At 38.9% G+C, this 17,410-nt stretch overlaps 1 protein-coding gene across 1 annotated transcript in view; it reads left to right on the top strand.

The window, feature by feature from the left end:
- Nucleotides 1–17,019, top strand: part of gcnt2.2.L (glucosaminyl (N-acetyl) transferase 2 (I blood group), gene 2 L homeolog) — a 39,267-nt gene extending 22,248 nt beyond the window's left edge. Inside the window, 2 exon segments of the mRNA NM_001091721.1 lie at nucleotides 4,111–4,200; nucleotides 12,834–17,019. Coding sequence (NP_001085190.1) covers nucleotides 4,111–4,200; nucleotides 12,834–13,024 — 281 coding nt within the window. The 3' untranslated portion in view covers nucleotides 13,025–17,019.
- Nucleotides 17,020–17,410: the final 391 nt, after the last annotated feature.

Here is a 17,410-nt window from a genome sequence, read left to right on the forward strand (position 1 = left end):
TGTCTGCTGCCTGAACTGTCCATTGCCTGTTTGCTGACTATTCTTCTGAATCCTGATTCTGTACTGTGCTGTCTGACTGGTTATTGACCCTTGTCTGTTTCCTCGACTATGCTTAGCCCTAACCTGTCACATGTTTTGGTTCCCTTGTCTGCCAGAACTCTCGCCTTGGTTCTGTCACTTTAAAGGAGAATTCAAAACCCTACCCCCCACCTCCTTCCTCCCCCCAGCCTACCAGCCCCCCGGGCAAATGCCCCTAATTTTTTACTCACCCCTCCATGCAGATTCTGGCCTCGAAGTTCACGGCAGCCATCTTTTTCTTCTCCAGTAATCTTCGTGTACTGATGGGATCTTCGGCGCATGTGCAGTTGGAGTCAACTTCTGGTCCCGAACAACTGCGCATGCGTCGAAAGTCACAAAAATTTCTGACATTTTCGTAGCTTGCGCAGTGGTTTGAGACCGGAAATTTACTCCAACTGCGCATGCGCCGAAACGTCTGAAAAAGACCAAAGAAAGAAGATGGCGCCTGTGAACTCCCGTGGCCAGAATCTGCACAGAGGGGTAAGTAAAAAATTAGGGCCATTTGCCGGGGGGGGGAGGGTTTATTATGGGTTGAATTCTCGTTTAAGTCCTGGTGGCATCCAAGTAGTGAAGGGCTCTTTCTAACATGAAAGGCGGCTGTTAAAGGAAGAAGCGTTTGCCATGAACGGAGCATTAGCGTCTGTTATGGGTTTTGGGATACCAAAAGTAACATTTTACCAACATCACTAATAAATACATAAATATGACCTTTATATACCCACTGCATTTATGTTATGACATTTTCAAGCCAACGAATCATCACTGCTGAAAGTACGCCAGCGTTCTTTTGCTGGGATGTAATTGTGTATTTTGATTAATATGTGTATTTGTGACAAAATAACATCTGACATAGTTGTGAGAAGTATGGCAGAGATTTTTGAAGTGAAAATTTGCGGGTAAGTAAATGTGGCCCTATGGCTCATTTACAAATGCACTTATGTCTGCTCTAAATGGAGAGTGCATATCATCACAATTCATTAAGGTTTTTACATCCAACCACGCTCTTGTACTTCCACATGGTTTGCAATGTATTCTTGCTGCCCCTACTAATGAATGGTACACAACTGAGCCTATTGGGGCAGGGAAAGCCTGGGGTTATTGCCATCCTGCGTCTAGTGGAATATCAAGGGTTTCCACAGAGGGCTAATCAATAGGTAAACCAGACTTAAGCGTACTGAATTAATGGAAAAAACTGTATTGTGGGTAAAAAAACCATAGTATAAAAAACTGTGCACACCACAATTGCATTTGTTACCCAAACCCCTGAAGTAATTGCAGGTGATATAGCAAAGTGTGCATGCGTTTTGACAAATCAAATGATTATGCAGGATTGCATCTTTATTGGCACTCTATCAAAATAATTCTTTAGATGTAAGTCTGCTGAGCCTATTGAAGCTTGCTTGCAGAAGAAACCCTGGTATTACAGCCAACTTGATGGTGGCAATAACTCAAAGCTTTCGGTACAGGAGGTTGAACAGATGCACTGGTGCCCATCACAACTACAGGAAAGTGCAAAAAAGAGTATCTTATTGATATTGAATGCCATCAGGTCAAGCAATGAAGGCATCCATTTTTACAAGACCACAGCTGTAGTTGTAGTTGTAAACAAGCCCTATGTTACCCTGACAATACATGCTGCGGCTGCCACAGACATAATTATTCCAGAACAGTTAAGTTCCTCAATGCCATCACATGAACACATTTATATACCCACACTTTCTGTTTAGAAGGAAGTCCAAGACTGATTACTGTCAGAAATGAAAGGCATATTATTGTAAACTTTAGGATCCCAAGGGTCTGTTTTTATATGTTATTGTAACACCTCCATTCTTTTCTATAGGAAACTCATAAATTAAAAATATTGCAATTGAATGTCAGTAGTAGTTTCATAGTTATTGTGTTGGTGGAGGGCATTGTATGCAATTTATATGTGCGGATAACACACTTATAAACTAGACAACTAAGTGACACATGAGATGGGGAGGGTTATTTACTAAAATCAGAATTTATCAAAATTTTTGAATCAAAAAACACAACCAACTCCCATACTCAATTTTACTTATTTATATATTTAAAAAACTTGATAAAATCTAGGGAAAACCTGAATTGTGCAATATTTACTTGGGTTTTCCCAAAAAGCCCGAATTTTTGCCGAAATGGTTGGATTTTAGGCTAATCCCAACCCCCTCAATGTTGATAAATGGAAGGTTATGCGTTTGGGATCCAAAAATATTCAAGCACCTTAAACCCTAAATGACATTATGTTAGATACATCCATGATGGGGAAGGGCCTGGGGTATCAGTAAATAATAAACACTGCTGCTGCTGGCAGAACCTGGCAGCATCTGACTAGGCTCTACTGAGTCTATCTGGGCTGCAATCTGAAGGGCCTTCCTTGCAACCTCAGGGGTCCACCTACTGGCATCCATCCTGCCTCCCCTGCATCACCTCATACCTTAGACCACCTTCATGCTCCTTAACTGCTGCTGACTGATGGCTGTAAACAGGTGGGGAAATTGTCGGCAGCATCCATAGGAAGAGGTTTGAGTCAGTGGGGCCTCATAAAGGCATGGGTATCCCCCAGCCCAGTCCAACACTGAAGCCCAGCAGGGTACCAGGGATGGCAAAAAGTCATGTCTTGAAACCTTTAAAGTTGAAGTTACCGTTTTAAACTCCTAATTTTCGCTGTTTTTATGACGAGAGTGCAACTTGGCTCTCTGCCCTAGCAATACTGGCCCCAACGACCTGCTCCAATGCTTCCCCAGGATAGCACAGGGGCCAAAATATCGTCTGATAATAAACATAGCTGCTCCAAGCAATGTCAATCAGTGGCAGGAGCAACAAGTAAGGTATTGTCCATTATTAAAAGGGGTATAGAATCATGGGAGGGGAGCACTCTTTACAAATCACTGGTAAGTCCCCATGTAATGGGGGTAATTTTCTCCTGTGCTGTACCCATGTTAACCATTGATGTACCACTGACCTTTTATGTGGGGGAACCCTTGAGTGAAACACACCAAGCAGAGACAAAAACACTTCTCTTTATTGTCACGGCCTTCAGTAGAACAGCAGCACATTCACTGGGCTCAATCTCCCAGCCTTTTGCAGAACATTGCCCGTAACAGCACACTGCCAGGGGGGACGCGCTCGCAGGCACCACTCCTGGGCCCTGGCTGGCTCAATCTGGATCTAGACTTTCCTCTTAAAACTTGGCTGGCTGGATTCACGCTGGGAACACCAATAACTCTTAGTTGGGGCCACAGCTGCCCATGCTAGTTACCTTTCTAACTCCCTAGAACAGTGATCCCCGACCTCTAGCTAGTGAGCAACATGTTGCTCTCCAACACCTTGGATGTTGCTCCCAGTGGCCTCAAAGCAGGTGATTATTTTTAAATTCCTGACTTGGAGGCAAGTTTTGGCTGCATAAAATCCCGGTGTGCTGCCAAACAGAGCCTCAATGTAGGTTGACAATCCACATAGGGGCTGCAAAATGGCCAATCACAGCACAGATTTCATTTGTAATGGGTAATGACTAATTTAATTTGTAATGGGTTAGCATAATATGTGCCACAATTTTTGTCTTAATACAATAATATATATAGGTTTCTTACCTACTATAGGGTTCCATGGCTCAATTTTGTTCAAATTTTTGATAAGTAATTTATGATTTTGGTGCAAACGTTGCACCTAGTATTACATTTTACCATATTTTTACATAATCTGCAGGCTTCATCTGATTCTAAGGTCAAGCAATTGTTTCATAGAAGACTGTCCGCCAATATTTGCTGGGTGTGCCTGCATCCAGGTCGATGTTATGTTTCCAGGTGCAGGCACATCAAGCAGAGGAAAAGCAGATTCTTGACCTGCGTTTTTCCGCAGGCTGAGATGCACTACATCTGGCAGTAGCCATATAATTCCTGTGCTATCTATCATTTAAGAACATTGTCACATTCACTAATTAGCAGGCAGGCTGATTCGTACTAGCATGCAACTGACAGATGACCAATAATTCTTTGCTTTATTAAACTACAGATGTCCCAGGATCAGCACCAAATGCATCATGGGAAGGTAACCTGAGAGCAGTAAAGTGGAAAGACATGAAGAACCAGGAAGGATGTCATGGTAAAGTCCTTATTAAAAATCCTAGTCACTTGCATGTTTCACAATACCTACTAAACTTAATTTAACTGAGTACAGGGTAAAATGAATTGAAGCTGAAACTCTAGTTAGAACAACACTATTAGTGTTGCCATTTGTCTGGTTTATCAAAACCCACTGCCCAGTTTAAGAAAAAAACAGCATATCATAGCCATGACCCCAGCATCAATTTTGGGCATTTCAAACTTTTTTTTTAAACATGAAGTACCAAAATGCCTAAAATCACCAGGCACTTGCCAGTGAGGACAGTGGGGTGATTTCAGGCATTTTGGCCCATGTTTGGGTTACTAAAAAAATATACCCTATATAGACTGAATTTCTTTTCCATAAAACAATAACTAATACGACCTAGCCTACTGCATATTTAAATCTTACATCTCTGTCCAGTTTTTTCCTGGAAGTCAAAGTTCACATGTTGCTTGTCTCAGCAAGTCATCATTCTATGGTACACATAGAGATTATATGAGATTTGTGCCCACTGTGTTTTTTTTTTTTACTTTCAAAGCCCAAGAATCGCTTCTATTGTTGCCTACAGGAGTTTTATGAAAACAACAGCACTAGGAACTTTTGTGCTTTTGTGTTTGCAAACTCACATCACACATCAATACATACAGATACAAACATACACAAATAGCGAATTCCACACATCCATTTCCACTTTTTTTTATTACATATTATTATTTAAGTGCAGTGTCTTGAGTTCTGCCCTAAAAGTGGTTGATTTTTTGGACCATTCTTTACATTTACAATTGTGATTCTATTTGATGTTTAGTTCTGAATTGTTGATGATGACTTGTTTTTATCTGCAAACATATTGCACAGTGTGACATTTTGATCATGTATTTCATTTTATTTTTGGTTTGTGTTATTGGCTTTTGTTAATTGTCTGTAAAATTGACATTGCATTAGTTATTTGATCAGGTATCCTGATTGTTCACGGATTACTTTGATTGATTAGTATTTAATTGACTGGTTTATATTTTGAACAAGCATATATAGTGTATATAGATCAATTCAAGTCTTTTTAATTTGTTTTCTGCCTAATTCTAATTTCTTTGGTTAACTGAATCACAGGGTGTTTTTCACTAGCTTTGAAGATCAAAAGATTACAATAAAGTTAAAAAATTAAAATAAAGTTCAACTCTCCCTAATTTTGGAATAATAACAAAGGGTGTATTCCTGAAAGGAAATATCACACTATATTATTTTTATTTTTTTATTTTTATTAGTGTTATGATGTTCTCTCTTTCCATATACTTCTGGGCTGCTTGGAGCATGGCCTCCCAGTTGGTTTTTTATCGAAAGATTAAAGTCTGTTTTGTCTTCATATCAAAAAAGGCAGACTTGGGGCATTAGTCTGTTTTGTCTGCCATTTCTATGTTTTGTGTTTGTATGAATAGTTTTTCAACTATTGGATTTTTTAAAACTGTTTCTGAATAGTGTAATACAGCTTTTCTGGCCACTCTTCACACTGTGTGGCCATTGATCGTCTGGTTTTAATTGATCTTGCCAATTTTATTGGAAGCACTTTAGACTACCAGTAAGGTCTACGTAAACATTTCCTTGCATACATACTTGTATTGGATGGAATTGGCTAGCAGAGCATATGTTAATAGATGATACAATTAGCTATCAACTCAAATGTCCATACATGCCCAAATGTAGTTGTGCAATTTGGCCGATTTGAACCATCTTGCAGAATATGTTATCTCAGAAGTAGAGGTTAGAGAGACCTGTCATATTTAGCATTAATGCCTTTAGCATTAATAAGGGATAGCTTAAAGTGTTGCTTTCTTACTTGCTTAATTGCTCAAAACCCCCATACCCTAGGGCTATCATATCATTAAAAATGGACACCTATGAAATACACCTGCATCATGATGCATACATTCCAACATTCCACATTAAAAAGAGAAACTTTCTAAATATTTTGACTGTGTTTCTGCAAAAGATTTCAAGCTTATTAGAACACAAAAAAATCACAAATTCTTCGGATTTCGGGAAATTTCGGGCATTCGAAGCTTAGTAAATAACCCCCTATATATGCGAAACACAGTATATGTAACAAGTCAAAGACAAGTCATTCTTGAAATTATGATTTATTTTACCCCATGCTAAAGGTTTTTAAAACTACCATTTATTAACCTATTTTTGATAAATTTACATTACATACCATTATTCATTCATTTTCTAAGTGGAGTGAGATTTTTTATCAATATTCTCAATTTCTAGCACATGAACTGAAAAAATAGCCTAACTACTCAAAATTGTATTACATTTTTCCGGTTTAGAAACAGCTTCATGTGACATGAATACATGTGTAAGAGAGAATTCTATCAGCATGGACATTAATCCTGTCTTGCTATAACATGGTTGTATTTCTATTGTAGAGCTGTTGTGAAAGCTAAGCAAAAAAAGGGAACGCCAACTAACACCTATTATAATTCAAACCTTAAAGGGGCTGTTCACTTTTGAGATAACTTTTAGTATTATGTACAGAGTGATATTCTGAGACAGTTTGCAATTGGTTTTAATTTTTTATTATTTTTGAGTTATTTAGCTTTTTATTCAGGCTAGGGTCCAAATTACCCTAGCAAGCATGTATAAGAGATAGGGATGTCGCGGACTGTTCGCCCGCGAAATAATTCGCGCGAACATCGACCGTTCACGTCCGCCGAATGTTCGCGAACGTTGCGCAACGTTCGCCAATTTGGGTTCGCCTTAGCTGGCGCTTTTTTTTGCCATTTCTCCCCCAGACCAGCAGATACATGGCAGCCAATCAGGAAGCTCTCCCTCCTGGACCACCCCCACACCCCCTGGACCACTCCCCTTCCATATATAAACTGAAGCCCTGCAGCGTTTTTTCATTCTGCCTGTGTGTGCTTGGAAGAGCTAGTGTAGGGAGAGAGCTGTTAGTGATTTGAGGGACAGTTGATAGTAACTTTGCTGGCTAGTAATCTACTTGATACTGCTCTGTATTGTAGGGACAGAAGTCTGCAGGGATTTGAGGGACATTTTAGGTTAGGTAGCTTTGCTGGCTGGCTAGTAATGCCACCTAGCTGTGTGAGCTTGTTCACATTCTGTCTAAATAATAACAATAATAATTCCGTGTCCGTAAACACCACCTGAGTGACGTTTTTCAAGCAGCAATAATATATTCCGTATCCACTACTGTATACGTTGACCTTGCAGGCATTGTTTGCCCAGTCTTTAACCAAGTGCCACCTAGCTGTGTGAGCTTTTTCACATTCCGTGTCCAGAAACACCACCTGAGTGACGTAGTGTGATTTCTGCCCTTTACAGCACAAAACGCAGCGCTGTGTCAACAATGTATTTTTCAGAAACATTTTTGCCCTTGATCCCCCTCTGGCATGCCACTGTCCAGGTCGTTGCACCCTTTAAACAACTTTAAAATAATTTTTCTGGCCAGAAATGTCTTTTCTAGCTTTTAAAATTCGCCTTCCCATTGAAGTCTATGGGGTTCGCAACGTTCGCGAACCGTTCGCATTTTTGTCCGGACGTTCGCGAACATGTTCGCGAACATTTTTTCCGACGTTCGCTACATCCCTAATAAGAGACTGGCATATAAATAGGAGAGGGCCAGAATAGAAAGATGAGTAATAAAAAGTAGCAATAACAATACATTTGTAGCCTTACTAAGCATTTGTTTTTTATACAGGGTCAGCGACCCCCATTTGAAAGCTGCAAAAAGTCCGAAGAAAAAGGCAAATAACTATAAAACTATAAAAAAAGAAATAATGAAAACCAATTGAAAAGTTGCTTAGAATTGGACATTCTATAACATACTAAAAGTTACCTTAAAGGTGAACCACCCCATTAAGTTACAGAAACCTGCAAATACGCAATTTGCACCTCACCAGTAACCTACAGCAACCAATTAGTGATTATCTTTGTTAACTGACAGAACAATGAAAACATAAATTCAGTTGGTTACCATGGGACCGTGGCTTACTGCCATATGTACATTAATCAAGTGCAGTTTCCAAAATTAAATTTTTACATCAGAGCCGTGCCAAGTAGTATTGGTACTCACGGCACCCACCTGCTCAACCCCACCCTCTTGCAAACTCTTCCCACTAGGTCTGCAAGCTACCTGCAAAGCCCCCCCCCGATGCTTGATTGTCATTCTCCCCCAAATTTTGTCCATGTTTAGAGACAGGGGGTACATATAAACTTCATTCTTCACATAGATTTATTGTGAATAAAATCACAAAAACAAAAAGACTTTAGTGATTATTTGCTAAACCTTGATTTTTTTTCTGGCCAGGCTTTTTGGGGCAAAATTTAAATTTTTCGTGGAAAAAAACTAACATTTTTCGAGATTTATTATACCCAGATGCTGCAAAAAGCCAGAATCTAAAAACCCAGCATCTCAAACCTGTCAAGGTCATGTACAGTATAAGTCAATGGCAGATGATCCTATTCCAATTTGTAGATATCGTGGTCTGTGCTGGTTTAGCCAGATAATCCGAAAGATTTGGGGTTTCGGGCGATTACTCCCGAATTGCTTGAATTTTTCGGGTTAAATTTGAAAAATTTGTGCTTTCACTCAATTTTATTTTCCCTGACCCACCTTTTTGAGTTATTTCATTGATAAGATAAATCATGGATGGGGGTTTGGTCGAACTTGGTTTAATAAATTCAAGCTTTATTAAATAAACCCCCTCTAAGCCAGTAAAGACACCGAAAGACTTTTGCCTTGGTGGGCTCATCAAATAAGTAAATCTATTAGAGTATAACCATATATGTGTAACCAAGTCATATGCTTTTTAGTAGTATAGAATGTAGCTTAGTATGTACCGGTTTAATAGCTTAGATGTCAGATATTAATCACATTTAATTGAACTTACCCTTGAAGTGATTTACAGTTTTTTTGTTTCTAAACCAACATTTGAAAAAAGAAACCTGTGATCCCTGGGGTGTATCTAGGGCTACCACCCGGCCGGCATTTTACCTGCGAAGGCTGAGGCCTGTTTTACAAATTTACCGGCAATGTAGTTGGCTGTAAATTTGCAATACCCTTAACAAAAGCCCTTGGCCCTCAGATGGAAACTTACCTTTTCTCCGTCTTCTGGCCATCTTTTGCGATGCGGCCCGCCTCTTTTGTTCCCGCCCCCACCACTGCCCCGTAAAACATTTCTGAAAAGGTGGCAACCCTAGGTGTATTATATATCCATAGCAGTTCATGCAGCAGGGAATGATCAGATTGTAGTTTGTGACACTAAGGCATAGAGGCAGGGCAGACAATTACTTTCACTTTCCATTCAGCACTTCCTAGATGTCACTGCACTCTACACATTCCCACAAATCTCTTTACCATTTAATTGTGTAGCCAGGGCATGGGGATGGACATCAGGTCCCCCATTCTGGTGCACAAACAAGATTCTGAGATGATGCAAGGCTTGTCTTAATAACAGTGTCCACAAAATGGCTCCTGCCTGCTTGCTATAATTATGAATTCCCAAATAAGATTCAAATAATTTATATAGTGTAATTTAAGTTCATTTTGCTTGGCTAATGTGATAAAATAGGATTTTGAATAATTTTTTTGGGTGACGGGTCCCCTTTAAGCAATTTAGTATTAAAAGAAGTAAAACAAAAAGGAACCAAAGACCTCAGTAAAGTTTTCTTCCCATCAACTGCTTTTATGGCATAGGGCTGCTGTGCTATTTCTCACATGCAGCATACCAGTTGTGATTGGTTTCCTTAGATAAGGTTAACTGGTGTTGCAGGCCATTTGTATTGAACACATGCATTCCATATATGGACACATTCACAAAAAGCTATCAATAGTGACAACTTTAATCAATGGGAAATTGCCTTGCAGCCAATCAACCCATTAACACCTGTAAGTAATCCGTTTCTTATCTGTCTCCTGGCTGCAGGCTTACGGTGGAACTCCACAAGCGATTTTCTTTAGATCTGATGCAATGCGACAAAACGCGTTTCGAACTGTCGCAGGCGACAAAAATAAGGTATGAGATAGAATTGTCGCATGGTGTCGCAGCGTTGATCCGACGCGACACGAGTGTCGGATGCAGACGCAGCGTCTGCATCCGACAGTTGTGTTGCGTCGGATTAATGCTGCAACACCATGCGACAATTCTATCTCTTACCTTATTTTTGTCGCAGTGCGTCAGATCTCGAGAAAATCGTTCGTGGAGTCCTACCCTTAGAGATCTTACACACAGGTGTTTTTTTCTGTTATTGAGCGTTTAAACACAGGTTTGAGTGCACAAAAACACATTCACTAATTGATTCCATTATAGTCTGCTTGTTTGTACTCATGAGCGTTCTGAGTTGAGTTTTTATGCCATTTGCGTTTTATTGCGTTTGTTTAGATGCAGCATGTTGCATTTCCTTGCACCTGATGCATGTTCAGCTATCAATAGAACAGAGGGTTGTGTCTGGAACAGAACTGCATTTTCTTTCTAAGTGCTTTCATAATATGTTTGGGATTATCAGCACCCAGCCCTTAAAATAAATGTAAACAATTGGAAGAGCGAGGAGCCCCTAAAACATTGCCATTCAGAGATCACTATTTGCTTCAACCAAGAAGGGCTCCTGATGGCCACATTAAAACGCCACACAAAAAGCAAAATTGAAAATTTATACATTATTGGGGACAGAAATTTGTGTAGGATCCATATGGGTTTGACACAGGTATGGTATTTTTACTGGGTTACCCAGGGAGGCATAAAACTAGCTCAGTGTGTGTTTTGTGTGCAAGGGCCCAAGCATCATTCACTTAACATGTAATGCACTATTCATGTTATTGTTTATTATGAGGTTATTCTGCACAATTTAGACATTTGCCATTCATATTTGTGAAGCTGTGTCTTCCTGTCATAGAGCATATGGGAATTATTGCCAAGTGCATATTTACCCATTTAAATAGTTTTAAAATGTATAGTTTTAAACCCTTTATCTTACTATTAGGGGCATATTGCGATGGATAAAAAAACAGACTGAGGACATATATACTGTATGGCACCTGGCTAGTGCTAGCAAAACAATTTAGAGGGTTAAATAAAACTAGAGTTGACAGTATAACCCTTACCCTTTAAACAATTCTGACATAGGCAGATCACTTCCCTCAACATTTACTTAACCACTCGTGTATTCTGTAGTAGCAAATAATTCACAGACCTGTTAATAGCAAAAAGGGTTGATGTTGCATAATAAGATGTGCAGTATACCTCCCCACATCACAGAAAAGGGTACTATAAAACTAAGTTGTCTAAAGTTGGCTTGCTTGTATTTAATATTGAGGGGTCACTCACAGGGTAACACACAGAAAGCCAAGTGTTATTAGAAAGCCTTGATTCCCTCTGGTGTTCCCTCAAGCCACCACTGGAATAATTCAATCATAGGATATGGAAATCAAAGGCAAACAGCAGAATACCTGCAATATACAATACAATGTGTGTGTGGACGCACAATAAAGCGCTATTAGCAGGTATTCTGCTGTTTGCCTTTGATTTCCATATCCTATGATTGAAATATCGAGGGGTCATTTATACTCTTTCAGGCCCCACTGGCCAAACCAATTATTACCAAATTTTTTTTTTTAAATGAAAAATCATTATTTGCCCTGCAATTGTATGATGTTTGCAACTGTAATACCAAAAATAAAAGTGTTTAAAAGTAATTTTACATCACAGACAGCACCATTCACGAACGTCTTTTCTTTAAAACATCTTCATTGAGACATGGGCTCAGGTGGGAAACTGTGCACCAGACTGAAGTAAATTGGAAGGTACAAGTGCTGACTGAATTCTTGTTGAAGTGTTTAAAATGAATTCAAATATAATATACTGTTGTCCTGCACTGTATGCTGTAGTTTATATAAACAAGCTGCTGAGTAGCCATGGGGTCAGCCAATAAAGCTGAAAAGGAGAAAAGGCACAAGTTAGAATGAATACCATAATGAATACTGTAGCTTACCATTGTATTGTTTTAAAGAACTAATTTGCTTTCTGCTACTTAAATATGCAACTTTCATACCTTTTCAGTTTGAATAGCTGCTCCCGCCTCCCTGGGCTAAAAAATGCTATTGAGGCTTTTTAAACGTATTATTGTTCTATAGTTGGACAGAAACTGGCTCTTAAGGTGGCCAAACACGGGCAGATAAAGCTGCCGATAACGGTCGTATGGACCAATTTGACAGCTTATCTGCCCGTGTATGGGGGCTTCCGACGGGTCTTCCCAATTGATATCTGGCCACAATATCGATCGGGAAGGTTTGATTTTTAACCGACCGACCCGTCAAAGCCCCTTGGCGTATCGTAATTCGGCCTTACAGCCGAATGTTCGAATTACCCCCTGATATAGCCATGCCGTTAGTGGAATATCGGGGAAAGATCCACTCGTTTGGCGATGTCGCCAAACGAGCGAATCTTTGAGTCTATGGCCAGCTATACACACTGACAATAAAAGTAGGGGCTAAAGTACAAATTCTATCATGGTACTGCCCCCGATGTTATCAGTCCACCCTCAAATTCCCTTCTTAAAAATATACTGAGGAGAAAAAAAAGTACATAACATATAATTTTTATTTGTTTTTCTCCTATTAGGTCATTATGTACGTGATATATGCATATATGGAACAGGAGACTTGCCGTGGCTAATGAATTCAAGAAGTGTATTTGCTAACAAATTTGAAGTGAAGTCATACCCCCCCACCGTGGAATGCCTAGATCTGAAGATCAGAGAAAGGACTCTAAATCAAAGTCAAATCACTGTGCCACCGGAGTGGTTCCTATGACAAAGGAAACAAGGCGAACACCAAGGAGAAAGAAAGAAAGTGGACATGAAGAAGAAAAATATGTTTTTTTGAGTGCTCTTCATAAAGGCAACTCTTAAGCTCATAACTTGGCAAATTAAAGTGAATTCTTACATCTTCCAATTCCATTTTTAATTCATTTTTAAATATGAACATCTTTTTGGGTTTTAGCGCCCTTGTTATACCCCAGAAAATCTTTTGGCACAGGATGACAAGAGAATACCAAAGCTTTATTAATGGTTCCACAGTTAGTTCTGACCAAATTCACTTTCCTATCCAATCTAAAACATTTATGTAGTAAAATTGGACTGGGGAGTGCATTTGCTTATGTTATTACACTATGGAGTGATAGTGATCAGTGATGTTGTTGATTTTGGTAATTCTGCAAATGAAGTGCGGATACGGCCTAAACCCGCCGTCTGTCCTGGCACGCACATCACTAATGGTAATTATACTGCTCAGTCCAGAAGGATTCCCAGCAGTATGATATTTTATCAAAACTCTCTTGACTGAGGAAACTGCTTTCAAATTGACACATTTATCACAGTTAATCTGTTCAGGTATGTTGAATTACATTGATTTTCAGCAGGTTGTTCATGTTCAGTGCAGCCCAGCAGCGACACGGGTAGGCCCATTTATCAGATTTATCTCAATATTTTCTGATAACTATTCCGACCAAATCCGCACAGGTTTTTTCCCCTTATTTATCAATACACTTTCCCGAAAATTTTCTGTGCAGGAAAAAATTCTAAAAATAAATGAATTAATTTTTTCAGATTTTTGCAAGAAAACTGCAAGCTCTTTGGATTTTTGCACAAACCCAATGCAGATCATGATATCTTTGGGACTTCTCCCATTGACTTATATGCATCCTCGGCAGGTCTGAGATGCCGAATTTTCAGATTCAGACTTTTTCCATTCTCTGGGTATAATAAATCCAGAGTTTTTTTCGGGTTTTTGCCATTCAGACTTTAATAAATAACCCCTAAGTATTAACACCCAGCACCCTAACAGGTGATAGGTGCTATAGGTGACTAGACTAGACTCATCTTATATAAAAATAAAACACCCTTAGTGGCCAAAAGAGGCACATATTTTCTTGTGCGGCCTGGTCAAAACGTGGATTGTTCAGTTTACGGTCAACCACTGTGACACAGATTGGTGTGTTCTAGCAACAATCTTCAATAGGAAATTCCCACTGGTATCACTAATTGGATGGGGGGGGGGCATTTTAAGCATCTTATCCCTGCCTACCAAGCTGTTTATCACCATGGGTGACAAATGATGCAAATTGTCCTGTGTGCCACTGCAAACATAAAATATATACTCAGTATATTCAGTAATTAATATTCCTAATTAATATTGTTGTTGGCTATTTCTATAGAAGGGGCCCCAAATGTCCTGCTTTTTATCTTTTTTTCACTTCTGCCTTTATTTTATTGAAAAATAAGTGGTTTGTTTGCCGTAATAAACTCATCTCGAGAACAACGGGGTATGAACAGCTTTTATCTGGCAGATGTGCTCTTTTTGTTGGATTAGGGCCTATAACTTCTTTTGAAAAGAAATGGTTATTTGATCGCAAAACAAAAATATTATTGCATTTACAACCATGTCTTTTAGAAGGCCTTCATTCCTGAAAACTAACCTTAGGCTAAGCAGCTGGTTTTCCCAGTCTGGCACATATAGAACTTTTTGCATGTGTCAGTGAATATCTAGACTAGCCTTTTTGAAAGGTGAATATGCCGTTATTCATTTTTAATATTTTTGTTCCATAACTTTGCTGCTACATACAGTGAGCGGAAGATGAGGTGATGTTTTGTCATCATACAGCACTAATCTGAAAGTTGGGAGTTCCCTTTAAATATGGCAACTGCTGTTTGTGGTTACTGAAAGGGAAAATAGAAACACGAGTGTTAAATGACTCTGAACGGAGCTACCTTATAGAGGGTGAATAAATATGAATACACCAGTATAAACCAATATCAGAAGCACACCAGAGCAGGCCCAGACTGGCAATCTGTGGGTTCTGGCAAATGCAAGAGGGGCTGCCATAAGATGCCATAGAAAGTCACTATTAAGTGGGCTGGTGAGGAGCTGATTGGGCCTCTCTGTATTGAAATGCCAGGGCCTCTTTTGACTCCCAGTCCAGACCTGCACCAGAGAGTGGGGAATGTACACCAGTGTTAGACAGTGGCATAATTATATGTAATTGGAACCCACAGCAAATTCAAGTTAGGCACCAACATTGGTAAACTGACTTATTCTACCAAGGATTGTTGAAATTACAGATTTATTAGGGACTTATAGGGCCCTCCACACTTCTGGGGCCCCCCTGTACCTGCAGAGTCTATTTCCTCTATAGTTACCCCCTTGGCACATCATGTGACGACCCATGGCTTGACATTTGAGCACAGAAAATCAACAAATATATAACCAGTCCAGACACATAGCTAAGGTGCTGCATATGTTACTGATACCAATTACCACCACAAAATGCTTTTTGTTACCCTTCTGTGCAATTTGATTCAGATACAGGGTAAAACAGTGACCACTGAGCAGCAGGAGCATTGGAATATAATGGATCTTGGTGGAAAAACTCACTCATTCTTTGGGGAGGGTAAAAGTAGAGGAAATATGAAATCATTGTACAGTCACGGAAACCTCATATGAACACACATTTATGGTCCGTGCTGATTAGTGCAGCTATTCTCTTTCCATTTTCTTGAAGTGCCCTCAGTTTTTCAATGGATTGTAGCTGACACAAGCTGGGGAAGTCTACGCTCCATCTACTGTCCCCATAGATTACTTCATGAATTTTACACCAATTTGCTGGCTTGAAGCACTTTTTGCCATATTGTACAGCCTTATTATAATATATTATTATATTATCAAAATGGGAAAAACCTGGACAAAAAGGAGAATTGCATGGTAGTCTCTCTAGACCACATCCCTTTATGCACATGGTATGTAACCTCCAGCAATTGATATTATACTAAAATCCACCAATCCAGCCCACCCCTTTGTTATCACTCCCCCTGCTGGTGTGCTCATGGAATGCCTTTTATGTTCTCGACCTCTGATTTAGTATATACAACTGGCTGCTTGACTACATGAAAATGAAGTATGTAGTAAATGTACTATTTAGGGGCCCATTCACTAAGCTCGAGTGAAGGAATAGAGGAAAATAGAGAAATAGAGGGAAAAAAAATTGAATTTCGAATGGTTTTTTTGGTACTTCGACCTTCGACTACGACCTTCGAATTGAACACTTAATTTCCCAACTGAAGTGGTGATAATTAGAAACTGGATGGGGAAAGACAGAATAGAGATGGAAGCTAGCATACTGATGTGGGAAGAAAAGTGAGAGGGAAGGAGGCCTGCAATTTGTTAAATGTGGAATAGTTTTATGAGGAAATACAAATTTGACATTTGAAAAAAAAAAAAAAAATAACACTGGAACTTTTGTTGTTCAGCATATTATATATTTATAAATATATATAATTATACATAGGTAAAAATATATATTTATGTTATTTATATTTAAAATAATTTATATTCTAGTTGCATGCCACATCTGGGGGCATAATAAATATATGACTGACTTCTGACTTGCAAAGTGGTTCTATTTACTGCACTGATTTCTGATTTATTTAGTTTTTTTTTTTGCTGTTTAAATAAATTTGACTTTTGTTTCTCAAGATTACTGTATAAAAATGATTGTTTGTAAGATTTTGGAAGTAATTGTTTTTCTTTATGTACATCTTATGGAACTGTATAAATATTTATAAATACCTTTATGTTTAAAAATTGTATCAAGGGTGTATAAATATTTTTAAACATTAAGATACCGGTATGGGACCTGTTATCTAGAATGTTCGGGACCTGGGGTTTTCTGGATAACGAATCTTTCCGTAATTTGTCTACTAGAAAATCATGGAAATATTAAATAAAATAAATAGGTTGGTTTGGATCAAGAACAAGGTATTGTTTTATTATTACATAGAAAAAGGAAATAATTTAATCTAAAACCTAAACAGGCATAATACATCTATTATTCACTTACTTCTACTCATATTCACCTGCTGCACCATCACCATTGAAATGTTCAAACTGCCAGTTGCAAAAAGCCAAAGGGACCAAACTGGAAGCCAAGGTGCTTGGCCTTTCAGATTGAGACATGGTGAGTTTATCAAACTTCACACAATTAGACACTGGTGTAACTTTAATTGCTGGTAGGATGTTGACAGCTGAATTTCCAATTAGTCTTAATTTTTTTATGGTTTTTGAAAGTTTGTTGTGCAGCTCTCAACCTTGTTATTGCAACTGCCATCTGGATGCTATTGTTTAGCAACCTGGCAGTAATTTAGA

The sequence above is a fragment of the Xenopus laevis genome, chromosome 6L, assembly GCF_017654675.1.
Source record: "Xenopus laevis strain J_2021 chromosome 6L, Xenopus_laevis_v10.1, whole genome shotgun sequence".
NCBI lineage: Eukaryota > Metazoa > Chordata > Amphibia > Anura > Pipidae > Xenopus > Xenopus laevis.